This window comes from Columba livia, chromosome 14, assembly GCF_036013475.1.
Source record: "Columba livia isolate bColLiv1 breed racing homer chromosome 14, bColLiv1.pat.W.v2, whole genome shotgun sequence".
In the NCBI taxonomy this organism is placed as follows: Eukaryota; Metazoa; Chordata; class Aves; order Columbiformes; family Columbidae; genus Columba; species Columba livia.
The window spans coordinates 9,260,131-9,280,946 of record NC_088615.1 but is presented as its reverse complement, the minus strand read 5'-3'; the positions used below and the strand labels follow the sequence as shown (position 1 = coordinate 9,280,946).

At 39.3% G+C, this 20,816-nt stretch overlaps 1 protein-coding gene across 3 annotated transcripts in view; it reads right to left on the bottom strand.

The window, feature by feature from the left end:
• The window catches only part of TRPC7 (transient receptor potential cation channel subfamily C member 7), a 76,389-nt gene extending 56,074 nt beyond the window's left edge, over positions 1 to 20,315 (bottom strand). The window contains exons 1-2 of one of the 3 annotated variants that reach the window (XM_065029942.1): positions 19,718 to 20,315; positions 11,652 to 12,429 (exon numbers count right to left, since the gene is read on the bottom strand). In XM_065029942.1, coding sequence (XP_064886014.1) covers positions 11,652 to 12,429; positions 19,718 to 19,719 — 780 coding nt within the window. In that variant the 5' untranslated portion in view covers positions 19,720 to 20,315. Of the gene's footprint in view, positions 1 to 11,651; positions 12,430 to 19,536 lie in introns of all 3 variants that reach the window. The other 2 variants (XM_065029941.1, XM_065029940.1) reach the window with 2 other exon arrangements.
• Positions 20,316 to 20,816: the final 501 nt, after the last annotated feature.

The window sequence follows — 20,816 nt, the reverse complement described above, 5'->3', positions numbered from 1 at the left end:
AATTCCTGTCCCCACAGCACCCAAGCAGCAACTGAGCACTTCAGAAAAATGTGATCCCACTTGCAGAGTCCTGGCACTGAGCACTCTTGATCAGATGGACATCACCCACTCTCTAAGAACAGACTTAGAAGTGATACTGTAGCACTTTCTTAAGCAGAAATATGCATATTAAAACCGTATCATTACATTTCTCTGTTCTGAAATGAGTCCAGATCCTGGGGCTTGGATACTGACAATGAAATGACACACTTGGCAACGAGCAATTTCAATGCTACACTGACATCAAGTTCTCTGCAACATATTATATTCCAGGAAATTGCCATTTTTTACCATGTAAATGCCAAAAACTAGAAACACTAAAGCACCTAGCACCATTTTGTGGCAATGTAAAATTGTTTGTATATCATTCCTGTTTATCCACAATCCAGTGTATAGTCTGCCTAGACACAGTGAGGATGGGTTCATTATAATTATCTACAATAACAACAATTAACAACACAATGAGGGATAAACTAAATCACTTCCCATCTGCATCCTTTTTAATGTTGGACTTGAGCTCCTCAGAATGTATTACTTCATTTACATTCATTATTATGATATTAATTCCCTACAGTGCCTTGGATAAATGTACCTGATTTCATTCTCCCATCTGCTGATCTAGTATTATTTTTCTATTCAGAGCAATAGTCCTAATTATGCTCGTTTATAGTTCCAGTAGATATCCTTGCCCAATGTGAATAGTGAGCAGCAGTCTTTGGAAACCAGTCATCTTGCTCCTAATAAACTGCCTCGCTCCTAACTATTCCCTAATAAACAATGCTGGGATTAGCTGAGTGCTTGGGCACTTGGTGTTACTAATTAAACAAAAAGCTTACCAATATTGTATTTGACTGATATTGCAATAGCATCGTTTTCCATCTGTTTTCCTCACCAATAATTTATTTCATCTTTCTGAAAAGTCTTCATCTTTGGTGCTCTAACGTATACCCCCTCTTGATAATTATATTACCGTGTAATTTTATATCACTAAGTGCTCTGAGAAAACTCTCTAAGATGAAAGGTGAGTGTGCTAGTAAGGGCAAGCTCAACGTCACACAAACTCTGTACTTTCAGAGGATCCAGTGATCAGGATGGAAAGGGCCAACACGTCTTTCCTTCCAAAGCGGCCAGCTGCAGGTGGCAGGAGCCCTCCCTGCCTTCCCATCGAGGAGGTGCACCACTCTGAATACCTGGACTCATTTTGTCTTGTATGCTAAGTGGGTAAGAAAGGAAAACTGTCATTGCTAGCTAAACACAGGCAACTGGCCAGATCACTTCCCCTATTTATCACAGTGCTACCAGCAGCTGGCAGCAAACCCAGCAGAGAAACGTGAGCTGCTTCTCTCTGGCGCAGCAGCGAGAACCATGGCTGAGCCCAGTCCCGGGCGGTTCAGCTCTGCAGCAGCAGCCTCTGCCTGCCCGCACACACCAAAAGTCTCCTGTCACCTGGGCTGGGACACTGGCAGCACAGCAAGAGGTGGCACAGAGGAGTTTGTCTGCTCTTTATTGCTTAGACGCTGCAGAGACAAAGGTACATTTCTGTGGGATTGACCAGATTGTTGGGAAAGGTTGTGGTAGAGCATAAATCCTACCTACCAACACAACTGCTGATGGATTAGTTTGCTGCGATGGATCTCTTAATCCAACATCTGATTAGTTGTCCTTCATTTGTATAAAGAGAGGAACTCATGAGCAGGGGTGAGCCTCGGATCAGATCCACTAGTTAGTCCACCAGCTTCACTGTACATATTTCTTTCAAGGGGTGAGGATGAAATCATGGTTTCAACAAATCAGAAGATGATGTGATGGTCAAGTGAGCCATGATTTTGCTGTCTGCTGAGGCTTTTATCCCATGTTAAAGCTGCTAGAAAATACAAAATGTGAAAGCTGAAGTGTTTATGTTTAGCTACATTTTGAAACTATTTCTAAACCATTTGTTGTCTGCTGGGTTTGTGACAGTCATTCTCTCTGTTAGGTTCATCCTTCTGAGCATCTGTAGTCAAAAAGCTGTTGTAGAGGAGCAGTGCTTGCACACAAAAGACTAACACAATGCAGGCAAATCATCTTCATTCCTAAAATCAAAGTAATCTCTAAAACCAAACAATTTTCTTAACTCCTTGTCTCCAAGAAGCAGAAACAGGGTAAGGAACAGGTATCACAGCACCACTTTCACTGAAAGAGCTCCTAAAAGCCAGTTAAATGACAGTTAAATATCACTTAAATCTTCACACCAGCTAACTACAGACCTTTTCTCAGCTATATGAGGTGTATATGACTCCACAACACATGTGAGCACAATATTAATAAAATGTAATCTTACTTCACTTGCTTTTACATCACAGTAACTTTAACTTAATACAACCCTGTATTTAACCTTGCTTTCATACAAATCCCTTCCATACGCAACAAATTATCTCAAAATGTCAGTTGTTTTTTCTTCTACTTAGTCAAGATACCTCACATTCCTGATTAACATGTTACAAGTTTTATTATGCTTTATCCTGACTACAAGATATCCAGAGACTGTTTGCATCAAAGGTAAATGATAAGACAAAAAAAAAAATCCATTTACATTCACTATAAAAAGTTGAGGTTCAAGAAGGATGAAAAGGAGATCCCTCAACTGTAAACTCTTTTTTTTTCTAAATATTATCCAAGATACTCTATGTAAGTTGTCACACACACATACACACACATTTCCTGAAAATCATGGCTTGGTAATATTAGTTGCCAATAGGCCTTGGCAGTTCAGAATAATTTCTAAAAGTCACCTTACACAACGAAAAATAATTTCTCAATTCCTCCATCATATCTGGGGTTTAAGAACTACATGAAAAGTCTGAACTTCACTACAGCAGGCTGCAAGATGAATTAAAATAAGAATCACCAGCCATTTACACAGACTGACAGCCCAAGTGCAACCCATTTGCTGGAGTGTTGAAGCTTCAGATTCAGAAATTTAATATCAGACGTTTCTGGCAGGGGGGGAACAAACACATTAATATTGCTTGGGTTTTCCCTCTTTTGCCACAGATTCCTCCCAGGATTATTTATGTGTAAGGGAATTAACTCTCCTCACCACCCTTACCACTCCTGCCCTTTAGGTGCCTTAAAAACCTGTCCATTAATAAGCATTTTGCAAATTGACAGAAATGCACTCTTGATGGAGTGCACTTCCTTCATTTGTAAGGAAACACTGAAATCCCAGGAGCAAAGTGACCTTACAACAACTGAAATATGCATAATTCCAACTGGTTCCAGATTTTGCACTTATCTTTCTACCTGGCTAAAATGTCACATTGGTCATCTTAAAACGACACAAAAATGCTTCTGAAACGCTGGACAGTGGTGAGCAGCTGCTGTGCTGCTTAGTTATGTGAACCATTTCTATCGCTCTCCCTTTCCCTCCCAGCTTGTGAGTCAACCTTGTGTCTCCCACTAATGATTCTAAGGGGATTCCATGTTATTTGATTTTTTTAATGATCATATCTGTTGCTCTCCTAAACTGGAATCCTGCTTTAATATTAGGGCTCTTATGTGCAATCAAACGGGAAGCAGCAAGCTGTAAGTGCCACAGTGGCAATGCTGTTCATCCTTAACTGATTAGGACTAGAAAGTACTTCCCAAGGAGCTATAAAGGCTAATAAACCTTGCACTGATGGTGTGCAAACAGGCACTGCCAAAAGCCTCACTTGCAGTAGCACCAAGGGAGGCAAAAGCATCACAGCTGCACTCTCTGGGACATCCAAATATTTCCAGGTTTGCTTTTATTTTGCCATGCCAAATGCCAAAGTTTTCTCCAAGCAATTTTTGAGGGGAGCAAAACTATTGAGGCATTAATTAAAATATTAAATTTTCTTATATTGACATGTTGTCTCTGTTTTGATGTGTCGAAATAATCCTTTTTTCCCCTCCAGTCTTTCAAAAGAGAGACTTGGGCTTGTTCCTCTGGGAAAGCAAAGTGAACATTTTCCTGCAGAAAGTATTTAGGCAACTTTTAAAGAAGTTTTCTTTTTCTTTTTTAACCAAAGTTAGTTGGGACATTTTAATAACAATGTCACTCAATCATCCATAAAGTAGGTTAAATGTCCTTGTAGGCAGTTCCCAGGATCCAGTTTTATGTGACTCTTCGGCAGCTGGTACTGTCACTGGAGTTACAACTTCCATGAATAATGGTCTCATTTTTTCCAGGTGCAGATGTGGGTTGTAGATGGCTGAGTTATACCCTTCACTATGAATCATGGCATCTACTACTCTACTTTACTCTGAATAAACATGGACAGATGTTAACATGCCTTCACAGATACAAATATATTATTTTCAATACAGCTGCAGGGATCACAGCTTTGGCATCAGTTCTAAACCACTCTAAAAAGCTTTGGAGATTTTCTTCTTGTGCAACATTTTAAAACCATTTTTTCTTGGGCAATGTGCCAGGCAGAAAATGATTTAATCACAGAACAGACATAGAAAGAGCACTTGCAATAATATTAATAGCTATCAAAATATAGAGGATATTTCTTAATTTCTAAGTATTAGAGAGAACAATACAAGAGTCACAAAGTTGGGATTATTTTTAGCTTGGAAGGGTTCTCTATATCCATTTTTCACAGTCTCTACAACATATCCATGCAAAACATATCTGCATTTCATTTAACTCATAAGGCAAACCCAATGTAGCATCTAATATTAGTGGATTTGTCTCTGAAAAAGAAAACAATGGGGAATGAGTTCCTCATGTACAGACTGATCTCACTCAGCTAAACACAAATTTCACTACAAGGTTTGAATATATTCTCCTTCTCCCAGGCTATTTCTGTGGTAATTTTTAATTTCCTCTCCTATTTTAACACACATTTTTTTCCAAAAATAAGTAAAAATTTTAATAATAAGAAATTAGTTTTCTTAGTTTACTGGCACTTGACTCTTTCCTGTATTATGAGTTGGAGATTTGATTGTACCTTCTTGTGCATTTGCTTCACATAAGTGAAAATTAAAAAAGAAAAAGGAAAAAAACCCAGCTTTTTAAACACACATTTTCAAGGCAGTAAAGAAAACTGACTTTCAGCCAAGAGGGAGCTAAAAAAAAGAACAAAGAGTTCTTTTTTTATGGCTAAAAATCTTAAACTACATAACTGACACCACCTATTAGAAAAAATAATGTTCTCATTAAAGACTGACCTGGGAAGCTCATATCCAAAAAAAACCTGAAAAAAAAAAATATTAATTACAGCATATTTTTAGAAATATTAGAATTTTAGTTTTCATCATCTTCTAAATAAACGCACATCTCTTTTGGCTGTGGACTAACAGTGTAAATGCATTTAGCAATGTATACATCTTTGTTCTTTCTCAGGTATCATGCATATTTAATTAAATCTGTAATTTTACATATTGTAAAGTGAGTCATCCTTTTGACTTTGAGTTTCAACATGGCTTCAAAAGCAGCAAAGATTTCCCTTAGAGAAGCCAAAAGTACCGGAGTAGCATAGAGCCAGCAGGAGAAAAAGCGAATAAGCTAATCAGAACATCGACTGCAACACAGAAAGGTCCAAAAGGGATGTTCTGGCCCAGCCATATCAAAGCCCAGTGTCATCAGGCATTGATTTGGAATAAATATGAGTAACCCACTGGCCTGGTCTCGTTATTAGGAATTCAGCAGTGAGGGTCACAGGAAGTAGCAGGGGAAAGGGATGCAGTGGGAAGAGGTGGTTTTCACTCCCAAGCAGCTCCTTTTTGCAGTGACTGTCAAAAAATCTCACAGGAGAAGGAAAAGCAGTTGCTTCACAATGGGACAGATCCTGGTACGAGAGACAATCACTTGGAAATAATGACCATCCATATACTAAAAAATATCTATAATGCTGAGGCTTAGTTTTCAGAAGTGGAATTAGGTAAGACTGATGGTACATGTGCAGAAGAAAATAAAAACGGTAGTAAAATGGAGCTAATATATTCTGCTACCAGGCCAGATTTATGAAGTTCTCTTCTGACTTCTCTTCCTAAAATTCAGCAAAGTGAAACAGCAGAATAAAAGGAGGCTATACAAGCAAAAAGACAACTTTTTAAAAAAAGCACAAGTCCTGTCTGGAAGAGAATGATAGAAAAGAGCAGAAAATCTGTAAATTTAAATTAAAATCTAAAGCAAGGCCAGATAAAAACACTAAAGTCTCAAAGAGCATCTTGCTGAAATAATAAATATGGCTCATAAAAGGTGTTCCCATACATACCAGAAGTAATAAGTCTGCCAGAGAGGATGTTGAGGCAAGAGACTATGAAGGGATAAAAGGATCACTCAAGGAAGACTAAGTCAGAGAAGAAAAATTAAGGGATTGATTTACAAGAGTGTTCTTGAGACTAATTAAGGATAATGTTTTGTATGTTTAACTCCATGCAGCATGTATTTCTCATGCCAAAGTGTTTCCCAGATAGTTCAACTTTCGCAATCGTCTCATCTTTCCAAGTTTTCTTAGACCTTCACATATTTTTTATATCTTATTTCATCTATATTTGTTACCATCGCCTGTTATTTTCTTACATATTTTAAAATACCCCCCCCTATTTATTTTGTATTCAAAGTGTTATACTTTATTCATTATATCAAATTTTACCAAGTTTAACCGTCAATACGGGTTAAGTGAGCAGTTCAGAATCTCTGATGTGTTTATCCTCAGCAATACCCATGGTTTGCAGGTGGCCTGAGAAATGAAAAGGTTAGGAGATCATCTTCAATGCTGCAGAGCAACAAACTCTAAAAAGCTTCAGCTTCTCAGCAAGATATAACCAGATCTGCTAGTGCTTGTTACTTTGCAAGAGCAGTACAACGTCATCCTCAAAGTGTAGGATCTGGTCCCAATTTCTTATTTACAGAGATAAAGCTAGAAATATTGAGAAAATGTACAAGGTCATTTCTCTTAAGAAGTTTAGGGCAAGCATGTCCTGTGAAGTTAACTATTTATATACAGGTAGGAAAAAGATGGAGCTGACTTACTGGAGTAAGAGCTGTACTGCAGAAATGACAGATCATCCCTAACAGGAGTCGTGGAGTCTCCAGGGCTGTTTTGCCACTCTTGCAGCATCATGAGAATTTAGGGATTTGAGCATCAGCTGCTTTACATTACTGCAGCCCCAGTGAAACAAGCAGCAGTTCCTAGCAGACATATCTCTGTAGGCATCTCCACACAAGCCATCACTTCCCACAAATAGCCAGTTGTGGCCCATCAGCAAACTGAGCCTGGAGATGATGCTCACCTGCACTCAAAAGCAGGAGGGCAGCTCTCATTGGTCTGGCTCAGGGTTGATGACTTCTTCATGTGAAAAATTCCTGCCCATGTTATTTGCTCTGGAAGTGAATTCAAGCTTACTTGCATAAGCAAAACACACACAATACACTGGCAAATGAGAGAAGGATTATTTGCCTTATGACTCAGGCTCAAAGTCTGCCAACCTTGAAATAAAGTGAAGCATACACAGATTTTTTCAGCTTGAGTAAAAGCACAGCATGGGCAGCAGCTTCATATGCTTAACATCACCTTCTATAGTCAGCTGTGTTTAGCACTCAATTCTTCTTAAAAGCTGTAAAATATCTTAACAGAATATGATTCTATACACAAACTGATTGGGAGGTATTAAGCTATAATTTCCTTAAATTGCAAGATGGCATTTCATTAGCGACCATGCTTCTGCGGAAACTGAGTTTATTTCTATTAAAAATCCAAAGTAAAATTTAAACAAATATAAGACAAAGTAAGTGTGCCTTGTAGTTTTTCATGGAGGGTGGAAAACAGTATTAGGCCAGTGACTAAAATATGAAGCTGTTTGGAGGAATAAAACATATAATGTCAGCCTAGCAGAGCTAGAATCTCTCTAGCCTACACAGGGAGGATAGTTCCCCTCTCTTTCCAAGGGTCATACAGACCAATGGCCCACTCCAGTGGACTAAATTAGGCTCTCAATCTGCACTTCCCTTTCTCCAATCTGTGTTGCCCTTTTTTCTAAACATAAGATGAAAACTGAAAAGAATAGGAAAGTCATAAACTGGTTCTTAATTTTGATTTTTCAAACAGCAAAGGACCAAATCATGGTTGTTTTTTCAACTTGGGCTGCCCCCACCACAGAACAATATCATTGCATAAAGACCTGCAAACATGCACAGTGACTCTGGCATTTACTTCTTTTCTGAAATTTCAAAAATCCACCTCTGAGGGGTTTCCTATGCGCTCCATTTCTAGGCTGATTGCCAGAACATTTAATGCAATCACATCGCTAGTATTTTCAGTAGAAACAACTAGTTCAATATTTTTCATCTTATTTTGGGGAAGGAGGACTGATTAATTCTAGACTCATGGACTACATCTTTTAAAACAATTTGTTTTCTCCCATTAATAAGAAAACTTTTTTTTTTTTTTTGCAAGACCTTGACACTAGAGAATTTAAGTGAAAAAAATGAAATAATTTCTATGTGAATGTAACATTATTCCACTTTTTTTTTTTTTCTTCAATAAGCATTGCAAAAGCTGACATTTACTTGAAATCATAGCACAGTAACATTGTTCCACACTATATATCTGTTCTGAATACTGGGACAGATCCTCATATTCTGTGGCCTCATCTAAGCTCTAGTGAAAAAGCACCCGACGGAGTATGTGCTCCAGTAAAACTGTGGGCATTGATTGGCTCTGACAGCTTCCCTCTTTCTTCCAGCTCCAAGTCTCCCTGTTATTATTCTTTTCAGCATGCGGGAAGCCATATACTAGCTGACTATCTTGACCTTGCTTTTGAGCCAAAGTCAACACATCAAGAAAGGAGTTCAACCAGGCAGTATATCCACTCAAGGCTGGCAGCCAGAACATCTACTCTTGCTATTAAAGACCTATTGATCAGTCAACAAAAAGGCTGCTGAAGGCCAGCAATGTGATCAAACATATGTCCAGGCTCCCATCTTCACCTTAAGAACAATCGCATACTATTGCAACATGCAATGCTTGCGCAAAGGCATTTTATAAGAACTACAGTGTATGACAGAATCTTAGTAATTTAGGGTGAGAACAATCTATTCAGCTTCTGCAGCTGTAAAAAAAATTGCTAAAATTATTTTCACCTACTAATCATCATTGGAGTCTCTCTCAAACCGTGGCCAACCACAGCTAATGCAACTTTTCTATAAAGTGGTTCATGTGGCTGTTTTGTTTCACCTTTCATATCTGTACAAAGAGGCAACTCTCCTAAAAAACTTTCATGTTCTCTAAAAACATAGTGCATGTGCTGGCTCCTCAGTCACAGGGGTCAAACAGTGCTATTGCGTAAGTTTTAGGGCAGCAAGCAGCAGGTGAGAGGCGCTACATTTATATTTTAATTAGCTCTTGCTAGGAGTTTCTTCAGAAGCAGGTTATCTAACCCTCAATTACTCTTCATCCACCTACATCATAAAAATATTACTTGTGTCCTTCCGTTTCAAGGACCTTTTGTACCTTCTGAAAACTGTACTGCTAAGACTGTATATAAATAACTATTTTGGTATAACCCCAAATAATAATTTTGTAAATCTGTTGAGCAGTAATTGTAATTACAGAACTTTTGCAATAAAAATTTTTAAAGTCTGGGAAAGTATTATTTGAAGGCAGCAAAAAAAGTCCTGTGAAGCCTGTTTGATTTCATAAATTTTCATCATTTGTGGATTACTTACATGCATTTTCAACAACTGCATTCTTTTCTAGAAATACATTCTCAAAATGTCATGTTCTGTGAAACAACCCTATTCTTACTAATACCCTGTTCTACATCACACTGATTATGTTAATAAGAATAAATATTTTTGCATTTATACATACATCTCATTTTTTTCTACAGTAAGAATACATTATAATCTTGAGATGTTTCATATTTCTGCAAGCATTAATATAAAAAATGTTACAAATTTGAAGTAAACTACTGGTATGTGTACTTTTGAGGTACTTCACTAACACAGGTAAATGTGGTTTGCACAGAACCTTCCAATAAGGCAATGAAATTGGAAAGCCTTCCTGGAAATACAGTAGTTTGGCAAAGGGTTTCTAACATTTTTTCCAGTATTGATTTACATGCATATATTTGCCAATGTTGGGGAGATATAACCACCATGAAGTTATTTAACATTTGATTGCTTGTTTGATCCTGGAGGATTCATGTATGTGCCAGTGCCAGTCTAGACCATGCTGGCAGCTCTAGGAACAAAAGAAGGGATTCCAGTAGAAACAGATTCACTTCTCTGCAGCAAGACACTTATCAGAACTGACAGGCATGCAATACTGAGGCAGCTCATGCTGCACACAATATATATGTTTCTACTGAAAAGAAGCTGGGAGATTAATGAGACATTAATATTGTTAATTGTAGGTGTGAGCCCACAGTGCTTTTGCACTAGAATAACCCTCAAATGAGCAAGACATTCATTGAACCCAATGAGGTTGCTTCAATAGGACTGAATGCCATGTACATAAAAACTCCCTTTTAAATTGTTGTGTCCTTCCAATTCTGATTCACATGGGCAAAAAGATTTTGCAAGGTTTTGCCCTAAATTTATTGCCAAAGGTGGTCAGTGGTTTGGCTATTTTTTTCCTTGTTAAGAGACTTATTGCAGAGTTTCAAAGGCAATAACTTGAGAACGTGCTTTCTTGTCACTTTTAAATTGGAGAGAGTATAGCTACAAGTCCTGAAACAGATACTTCAACACTTGAATAGTTTTCTAAATTAAAAATAATGGATTCCTGGTGGGCATCCTACCCCAGTTTACATAGATTTTATTACTCTAGAATCACTGATCATGGTTGCGGCTGCACAATAGTCATAAGTCAGAAAACAGTGTTATGTTGATAACTGAGCCACTGCAAATGAGTTTTTTCATGACTAATTTATTTTAGAAAGGGAGACAATGCTATTTATGTCATGCAAATGACTTAGAAAAATAATGCAAATGACATCGGACACTTACAAACTCATTGTGATAATAGAAATCTTGAATAACTTGTAAGAGAGTTCTGCAAGTTCCAATATTTTGTTTGGCATGATGATGAACTTTGTAAAAATCGCTTGATCATTTATCTCCTTTTTCATTAAATTCATCATATACAGATGCAGTACTAAACCATTAAGATGCAATGCAATTTAAATCATTAAACAGAGAACCAAAATTGTTCAATTTGTAGTTTTTATCACTGTAACAGACCTAGAAGCACTGGATTCTTGAGTCATTAAACCAGCCTCTAGAGCTCAGCCTCTGGAATAGATTGCTCAAATAAAAAGACTTACCTTCCTTACAAAAGAAATGAGTCCCCATTTTCGTAATAATCTGATTTTTATTCCTACTGCAAACTAGAAATTCTAAGCAAACACAGTATGCAACATAGAACTCTGAGTAAGGATGGGTCTGCTATAATACACAACATTTAGTTCCAAATATTTATTAAGTGGAGAATGCACAGTGGTCTATGTGTAGTTAACACATCTGACAGTTTCTGTAGCCCCTGTTTCCTCCCCCACCCCCTCAAATGGCAAACCAAGACTTGATCAAACATGTAAAAAATACAGTACCCTGAACACATTCAGCCCAAGGAAAAGGCACAGTGGTGAATTACCTTAAATTCAGTTTCAATGTTGGCTAGTCTGGCCAGTTCATTGCTTAGCTCTAGAGCGGTAAGGACAGGGTCTTCACTGGAAAGAGACAAATAAGCAGCACTGGCTAATCCTTTGTAGGCATTCATTCTCGATCGAGAGTGACTAAAGGAATCTTTCCTCTGCTTCTCAATGCATTCATTGCATTTGCAAAAATAGTCATGTGGCCTTTCAATTCGTGCGCCTTTTAGAAGTAAGATGTGAACAATTTCGTACTCCTGGCAGTGGGCAGCAAGTATGATAGGGGTAATGTCATGGGAGAACCGAGTTCCATCTTCATCGTAGGCATAAAAATCATCATCTCTCAGTTCCTGCTCGAGGGGGCTGAGTGTGAGACGCTGTCCCTGTGCAAAGGCTGGATGGTTCAATATTGCTTCTACAATGCGCACGTATCCCTTGCTGATGGCTAACAAAAGCGCATCTCCAACTCGAGCGAGATTCTCCTTTTTGAGAAGGAGCTCCGTCACTTCCAGATGCTCATTACCTACAGCTAACTGTAAGGCATTTTGTCCCATATAATCGACACAATTAAAGTTCAAGGTTTTGGATTCCTCCAGCATTTTTCGCACCACGGGAATGTTGCCATATTCTGCAGAATCGAGAAAACGTTCCTCTTCTGCAGTCAGGCTGGTGCCTTTCTCATTGAACATGTAGGCTGGGCCCCGGATGGCCTGCCTCCGGCCCTTCTCCCGAAGGGTTGTGTGCCTTCGATGCATGGTTTTGTAATTGCTGTTTCTCAACCTGCAGAAAACCAGAAAGAAAGTTTGGTTATACCCTCAGAGAGTCATAACCTCACACAACCTGAAATAAAGCTAGAAATGTCTCATTAGATCAGATCTTGCTACCTTTTTATATTTGGGTCAGTCATTTAAAATAATTTAAGATATATGTGAAACATGTATCTGAACAACAGACAAGCTCTCCTCTGACTTGTACGTCTTTCTGCATTTCAACAAGGATATGCAGTACATTCTTAATTTTAGAAAAAAAAATCATGAACACACAGTTTTCCATTTTCATAATTTAGAAATTCATTACACAGTATTTAGGAATGATATCCTCAATATAATGGTTCTCGTAATTACTCTTCTTGAGTTTTATACTTGATGGTACAAGGCAAGCCAAAGAAAGTCAGCAGGAGTCCCCATGCCAATAGGCCTTGGATCAGGCCAATAAACTATGTTCCATAAAGTTAAAAGCATGCTTCTAATTTTAAACAGACAGTAACAAGGTTAAATACATTGCATATTCTGCTAAGATTCACCTATTACAAGCAAGACACATATTTATTCACTGCTTTTTTCATGCTACATAATGACATTTTTCTGATCTAGAGCAGTTTAATGAATGACTGTCTAGTTTTCTTAGGAAAATACAGTTGGTAGATACTCTAAATACAAGTAACCAAATCCAGAGGCTAGTCTTGTAAAACACAACAATAATGCCTGATTCAGTATCACATCCCTCCCCAGTAAGCACCTCTCAGACAGCTACTGCAGAACAACAAGAACACAGGTATCTGAGCACAAGCAGAAGGCAGATCAGAAAGGATCATTAGTTTCCCAGTTGATTATGTGGTTGTCTTCACTTGAAGTTGGTGGGATGGGGAAAAACTATTATTTTTCTACCTTCTCTGGAACCCCCAAAGAAAGCTTGGCTATGTGAACTGGGCTCAATGGGGAAAGAAACACTCCAGTGTATGAACTGAAGTCCTAAATCTGTCTTTTTGAAACATTCACACAAGTACCATCTTGATGTTGATCTTCTTTTTTCATTTTATTGCAGTAACATCCCAATGAAATCATAGCCCCACATCTAGAGTTTGAGCACATGGAGTTAATTGTCATCCTAGGCCCACAGAATGTTCAGCCTGAGTGAAAAGGTAATAACAACACCTCTTTCACAAAAAGCATTTGCACTCAGTCCAGCAGCAAGTCCTAAATCACTTGGGTAAAATTTTCAGGAGCCTCTAAGCTGCAGTGGGCAGATGTAACAAATAAGCAGGTGTTAATGCTCAGCAGGTGGCAAAAGTTCATCTTTCCATGCTCCATCTGTTCTCCAAGTCAGTTTTGACCTTCAGTCAATGAAAAGTTCGTGTGTTGCTCTGAAAAAATACTACTGGAGTTTGAAAGTGCTGTCATGAATGACAAGAGGGAAAGGTGCCAGGACACAAAGCAGAGTAGATACATTGCCTTCAATAATGTGTTCTTCAGGACAATACAAGAGTAAGGCAATAAAGCAAAAACCCGGGAAAACAGAGGGTATATGAAACACCCAAAATACCTAAAGTGCCAGGACAAAGAAATTTTCAGGGTAGCTATACTTATGGAACTAATATATATATATATATATGCACCTATCATTTTAATTCATCACTTTCTTACTGGTCTAGAACAGAAAGCTAGTACTGAAGAGCTGCAAAAAACTTCACAGCAAAATTTTAGCAGCTACATTAAAATTTGAACAAATCCTAAGAAAGCAATTTTCTGATCATATACAGTTGGAAGAGCGGTTCACAATTAAGAATCTGCCCCCCTAAGCTTTGATGCATCAGTATAACAAGGTAATAAAAGCTGGAAGAAACTGAACATATCATCCCATTCTCCACTGAGGTGAAGTGCTATATCAATCTTAAATCTAATTCCTTCCTGCTTGACTGAAAGTTGAAGAAGCACACAGATGAGGTATGTAAGAATAAGGAAGGAGATACGGTTAAGTAAATGAATTCCTAAGACTGCATGAAGTTTTCTGCAAGAGAAAACAAAAACAGCTAAAAAAATATACCACTAGCATAGCTAATACTGACATGGAGACAGAGGTCTCTAAAGCAGCAAAATGCCTGGAGGAAAATCAGGGCCCCTTTGAACTCAACAGTACAAGTTCCATTGATTTCAGTGGAGTCCAAATTTTGCACACACATATGCAGGTACACGCACACACGCTCAATGTCCCTAGCAATTAACTTTCATCTCAGAAGCAGTCCCAGTGAGGCCAAGAAGACTAACACATGCCTAAAATGAAGTATTTAACCATATGCCAAAGTGCTTACCTAAAATGGAGCCCATGTCCTTAATTATTTAGGACAGCATTTAAGTTTTAAACTTGTGCTGAAGTCTTATTGAGTACAAATAAGGACTACATATACAAATTAATACTTCTGAACTGTGACTTTGTTAAACGGGGAAATATAGTAACAGAAAGCACTTTACACATTTGCAGGCTTGGGATTTCCTGAATGTTAAATGAAGCCTCTTAAAATGTTAAGTAACTCAAAATGATGAGCTGGTGATAGCTTAAGCAAGTGTTGATGGGATCAAATGAAAACCAGTCCAGCTCCTGGAGCTACTCAGTGATGACCTGTGAGTGTGCCAGGATTGCAAATACCTAAATATTTTAGGGCAGTTAATTGCAATAGCTGCTTCAAGGTGAAGGAATTCCACTGGGCTTTTCTGATGTTCAGAAACCATATATGGTAAGATATTTGGCAACTTTATGTTTGTTGTTATATTTAATGGTCAGTACTGGAAGCAACTCAGAAATATGGATTGCTTCCAGCAATGAGGATTCTATGAGATATTTTGCCTGATGTCCAAGTATAATTCTTGACACTTTGCTCTTTTTTTCTTAGAAAGTTTCTCTCTCGTGAGATGTGTTGAGGAAGTTTTATTACCTCTAAAGGAGAACCCAGATAGGTAGAACAGATAAGCTTGTAGTCACACTCAAAGTAAACATAAAACTACATAAAATATTACCATTTACCCAGTTCTAAGATTTTTGCCTGATAAAGGAGTTTAGAGTTTGGCCTAGAGATAATTAACACTGATTTGTTGTATATGCAATAGCATGCCAAAAAAGGACCTTAATTTAAGTTCAAAGTGAGCACTGGTTTCATACACTGTTTCTACCAACAGAAATTACATCAGAAAAAGAGGAAACAGAAGTCATATCTGCCCTCCAGAAGGATAATTGCTACATAACATTTACCTTAAAATAAATGTTCTCCAGAGATATCCCTGCAGCAAAGAGTTGATCTCCACTGCCTGCAGGTAAGGGCAAGAATACCATAATTCAGAGGTCTTCACCTTTGACGAATTATGACCCCCAGTCTTGCTCATGAGCGGGGAAGATCAATATCTCAGCTATTGCACTTTGTCATCTTTATAGAGAACTGGAGAGGAATTAAAAGTTATACTTTCAACTTTGAATGATTTCATGAGAAATTCTCAGCTATCGACTCTTGTTCTGAAAAGAAAGTTTTAGTATGTTTGACCTGAGCACTGATGCGTGATAGAGAAGTGGTAGTGCAACAAGTAATATGCACAATAGTTGAAGATCTTGGAAACTGAACCCTACTGTAACATCGTGACTGTACTCGGCACCTTTTTCTATTCTGCTTTTCAGTTTGAAGGTGCTTTGCATTGAAATTACTTTGTATTTGCATATTTTATTGAGATAGCTAGTGATCATCAGGCACTGCAATTAAATATTGTGTTTTTCTAGAAAAGCCCGCCAATGTATTAAATGTCGTTGGCAAGAAAATGTTCTGTGAAAAGAAAACCAACAAAGCGCATCTAGCTTTACACAGCTGAGGAAGCCAAAAGATGTCTGGACTCCTGTGGTGAGTGCAGAAGAATAGCAATTTCTAAAAGGTGATTTAGCTCTTAACAAATCACCCTCTGGGAGCATCTCAGCTTCTAATTAAAGTGGCTAAGAGTAGGGCCTGGCAACTTGCACTGATAGTATTAGGCACTGAAACACTCAGCATCTGAAAGGGGAACATGGTGTAACTTAAGATTTGGTTTTAATGTGGTGTAACTGAAAACACTTGAAAACAAAGTTCTCTGGTTTTGCAGCCATACTCTCTTTTCTGGTCTGAGTGTCAGATATGTAGGACAAGGTAGACATAGGAAGAAAACTGTCCTGCTTCAGATTGAGCCTATCCCAGAAAATGTCCTTTCTTCTTGATCCTCCTTTCTGCAGTGCTTCTGACTACGCCACACAGGACCTTCTGCTGCCTCTCTACTTCCACACAAGAACCTATTGGGGGGCAGGGCTACCACACAGAGCTAAGGCTTGGAGGCTAAATTGTAGTTTTTACACATGGCTTTCAAGCAGAACTTTAAAAGCATGCAGAACAGGCTGAATAGTATCTACTTCAGTTTTTAAAACATCTGAAGTCTGAATAGGTATTGAAATCAGTAGGTATTGGGTACTGTGAGAATTCTTGAGTTCCCAGGTGATGTCAACCGTTACTTGTCTTAAAACCTAAACATTGAGCAGAACATTTACAAAGGAAGTTTTAAGAACTTATAGTCTCTGCCTACTCTTTGGGTTTGCTTACACACAGCAGAGAGAGTTTGGCAGCAGCCTCCCTGTGTCCTTTCAACAGTCCCCTTTGTCCAGAAACTACAGCAGAAACTTAGGAGAAGTAACCGTTACTATGCCCCACGTTGTGTAAAGCAACCATCAGAATAGGCTTTGAAGAGACATTGGCTCTGTCTTGTTAAAAAGGAAATTTAAGTTTCTGAAAGCCATTTTGAAAGCATTTCTCTCAGTTCCTGCAGAGCCTCAGAAAATGTCAGATTGACACTTCACTTATTTTTCCTTCTACTTACACCAGTATTTCTAAAAAGAATCAAGGCACACAAAGGCTGCAGACTCCCTGAGGCCTCTTTGGAATTGCCACCGCTCCTATATATCAAATAGGCCATTTTCCTCTGTTAACTCTTGCTTCCACAGAGGAAACCTGATGATCCAAGACATGCTATAAACATTAATATAAATTAAGAAAATTAAATTCTATAGCCAGAAACAATTAAGACAGAAAAGAATCCATTTAAAAGAGTATGTCAAATTGTTCACAGCAAAAATAATAGGATGTTGCATCTTTTAGTTTAAAAATTTATAACGTATTTTGTAGCAGACTCAAAATGTCAGGTCAAGAACACTGAATGCAACTGGACACATCTACTACGCTATATGCAATAGGCTACTCTGGTGTTCCCAATGCTGCATAGGCACATATCACCAGAGATCTCTGATACTCTTTTTTTCTCCAGTATCTTAAATAGCCTTCTAAATCTTACCTTAAGATGGTATCCTTTAAGACAGAAGTTTTAAGTATAATTTTTCACATATTATTGACTTGCTATGTATACAAACTCAGTATCATTTTGAGCATTGCTGTTGACTAACAGCAGCTTATTCCAAAGTTTCCTATGCTTTGAAATTTTTAAGTGGCATTTTGTTTAATCTTGGGATGTCCAAAACACTAATTCAGTACCATTAGCAACATGGTCCTTCTCCTACATGAATAGTTGCATACATATCTATGGATAATTAATACAATTTTTAGTTATATTCAGGCAGATACTCTTTCATTCACAGAGTATTCTGACAAAGCAGTTGCAGGAAGCAATATCCCCTCCCCATCATTCCCACTGCTCATAAGAGAAAATGATATTTCAAGGTCAGAATTTGAAGAGACGCCTCTCTCCTTGTCAAAGTGCAGGTGCAGACAGCAAAGCCACACCTTCTCAAATCTCTTTAAGTAATGGTAGGTGAGATACATTCAGGAATGTATCTTAGGGTTCTCATGTCATTAGAGGATGCTGATGAATAATACGCACTGACACTCCCATGGTCTTCTTGTCATGAAGCATGAGATCTGAGGTCAATAACCCAGAAACATTGAAGGCAGACCACCAAATCTTTATCAGCATCTACATTTTCACACCCTCCCTGATCCCTGTTAGAAAGGAGGCAGCTCTGCCCTGTGGTTTGAAAAAAGGGAATAGAATTTAGCTTTCTACCAGCTATCTTTCACAAAATCCCATCCACTGCTTCTCAGTCATCTCACCCTTCCCCTTCTTACAACCTAAACATCAGCATTTTCTTTCCCATTCCAAAGCAATGTAATGCATCAATACAAGACATTACAGCAGGAGAGATTGTAAGATAATCGCCTTGGTTCTAGTATTCCATTTCTTTTTGTTTTGTAATGTATGTACTGGGTTGGGGTTTTTCCTTCCTTCTTTGGTTTCCCTTAATATATAGTTGTGAAGATGACTGATGATTGCAAAGGCATCATAGAACACATTTGAGATAGATATACTAAGATCAAGACTATTCTTACATTCTCTCCCATTATCATTCGTTAACATATTTGGCCATCAAATGAACTGCCATGACAATAATCAGTCCTACTTTTTATTATTATTATTATCATTTTTTTCCCCACTCTGGCTTTGGGAACTAGGAATAATTCACCCTTCACTGTTGAAGCACTTCAAAACCCAGGCTCAGATCATACCAAAAACACAAGAGAGGAATAACTGTTCATTCATAAATTTTTACTACTGACGAGAGCAGCAAAAAAATTTTCTAATTGTGCAAGCAGGGGGCAGTGCAATGCCGATTTTCAACAAACAGTTCTATTAAAAAGAGGAAGAAAAAGCTCTGAAAAGAACTGACCTCGGTTCTGTCTGTATTTCATTTTTCCCTATTGCTGCACCCTTTTCATTGCTTACTTCATACTTATTTCAGGACAAGAAAAAACGTGGAGAGAAAGACTCCTGACAGCCACTAGACTCAACAAGCTGCAACAGGCATTATATAGTTTTCCTTATTCACATCTCTAATTTTTCCTAATTTTGCATTTGGCCGCACTGTTTCCAGGAAAAACAAACCCTTAAAAAATTCACCCCGCTACAACAGAAGACAACAGCGTGACTTTGTACCATGTGGGTGGTAATAAACAACAAGCCCTTTGAGGTACGCCGAGACCAAGCACGTTTGCACGAACTGAAAGCGCAGAAAGCCAAACCAATTTCACACACGACCACCCACCTCACTCACGCCAGCCCATACTCAGGCTTCTAGGAGACCGAGTCGCACCGAGAGACCTTTAACCACAACAAAACTTCCCAGTGCATAACGGGGGATCAGCATTAGAGCCAGGGCGCTTCTCGGAGGAGCTGAGAGCCGGCTCTGGAAGAGGCAGAGCCCCAAGGGCTGCCCACCAGCTTACATGTGCGCGGCGGGGCCGGCTCCGCTTCAGTGCCGGGACGCGGGGCGGGCGCGGCCCCCCATGGCGCTGCCGCTGTCCGCGGTGCTGAAACGCCGTTCAGCGCGGCCGGTCGGAGCGGGCGCTGTCCGCGATGCTGCAGCCGCCGCCGGTTCGGTCGAGGCGGCGCCTCATCCTCATCCCCTCGGTGCCGCTGGGGCAGAGCTCCCCGGCAGCACCGGGGCTTCGCTTCCTGGAGGAAGAGCCTGCTGCGAGGTTGGCATGTGAGTTGCGTTGTCCTCCCCGTCTTCCCTCCCCCTCTTTCCACGCCGTCGTCCTCCTGTAGGTGTGGATTTGATGTTTCTTTCGGTGCGCCCCCTTCTCGGCCGGAGCTGGGCGAGTGCCCCTGCGCCCTCCCCAGGGCTGCTCCAGAGCAGGCGTGGAGAGAGAGCGCTCCTGGGGAGGGCAGGGCTGCCTGTAGGCTGCCCTGGTGGGCGGGGGGCTCCGTCGGGGGCTTTCCCTCTGACACGACGCACGTTTTCCCCATCCGTCTGTGCCGCCCCTCCACTGGGTGTGGTTAGTGCCGCTTCTCCTCGGCTGCAGTGCCCAGGTTGAGATCGTTCTCTGCCTTCGCAAGGAGAGACCGTCTCTTAGGGGGTGGCTGTGGAGGGGTGAGCGTATATGGTGGGAGTGGAGGTGGGGGGGAAATGAAGCCAACATGCAAAATAATCAGTCAGTGCAGACTCGACAGTTGTATACTCACTCGTGGTGTTAAAATAAACTTGAAATGATATATTGCTGCAAACACACAAATCTCTGCTTTAGGTAGCTAACACAGATAGCGGGTTAGAGCAACCTCTCTTTTGCTTTTGGACAACTTTTTCTAAGCAAAAAAATAGCCCTCCAACTTCCTCCTTCAGGGTTTTATTTTCTGCCATTCAATACTCTTGTGTCACCATAACAAACTAATTAAAAATCAAATAAATTTACAGGGTCTTGCATTAAAAGTATTTATTTATATTTATTTTCTAAGGTTTAGAAACACTTGCAAAAGGTCGATTAATTATTATTATTATTTTTTTTTAATTAGGTAGATGGGGCACTAGAGATTAGACAAAACCAG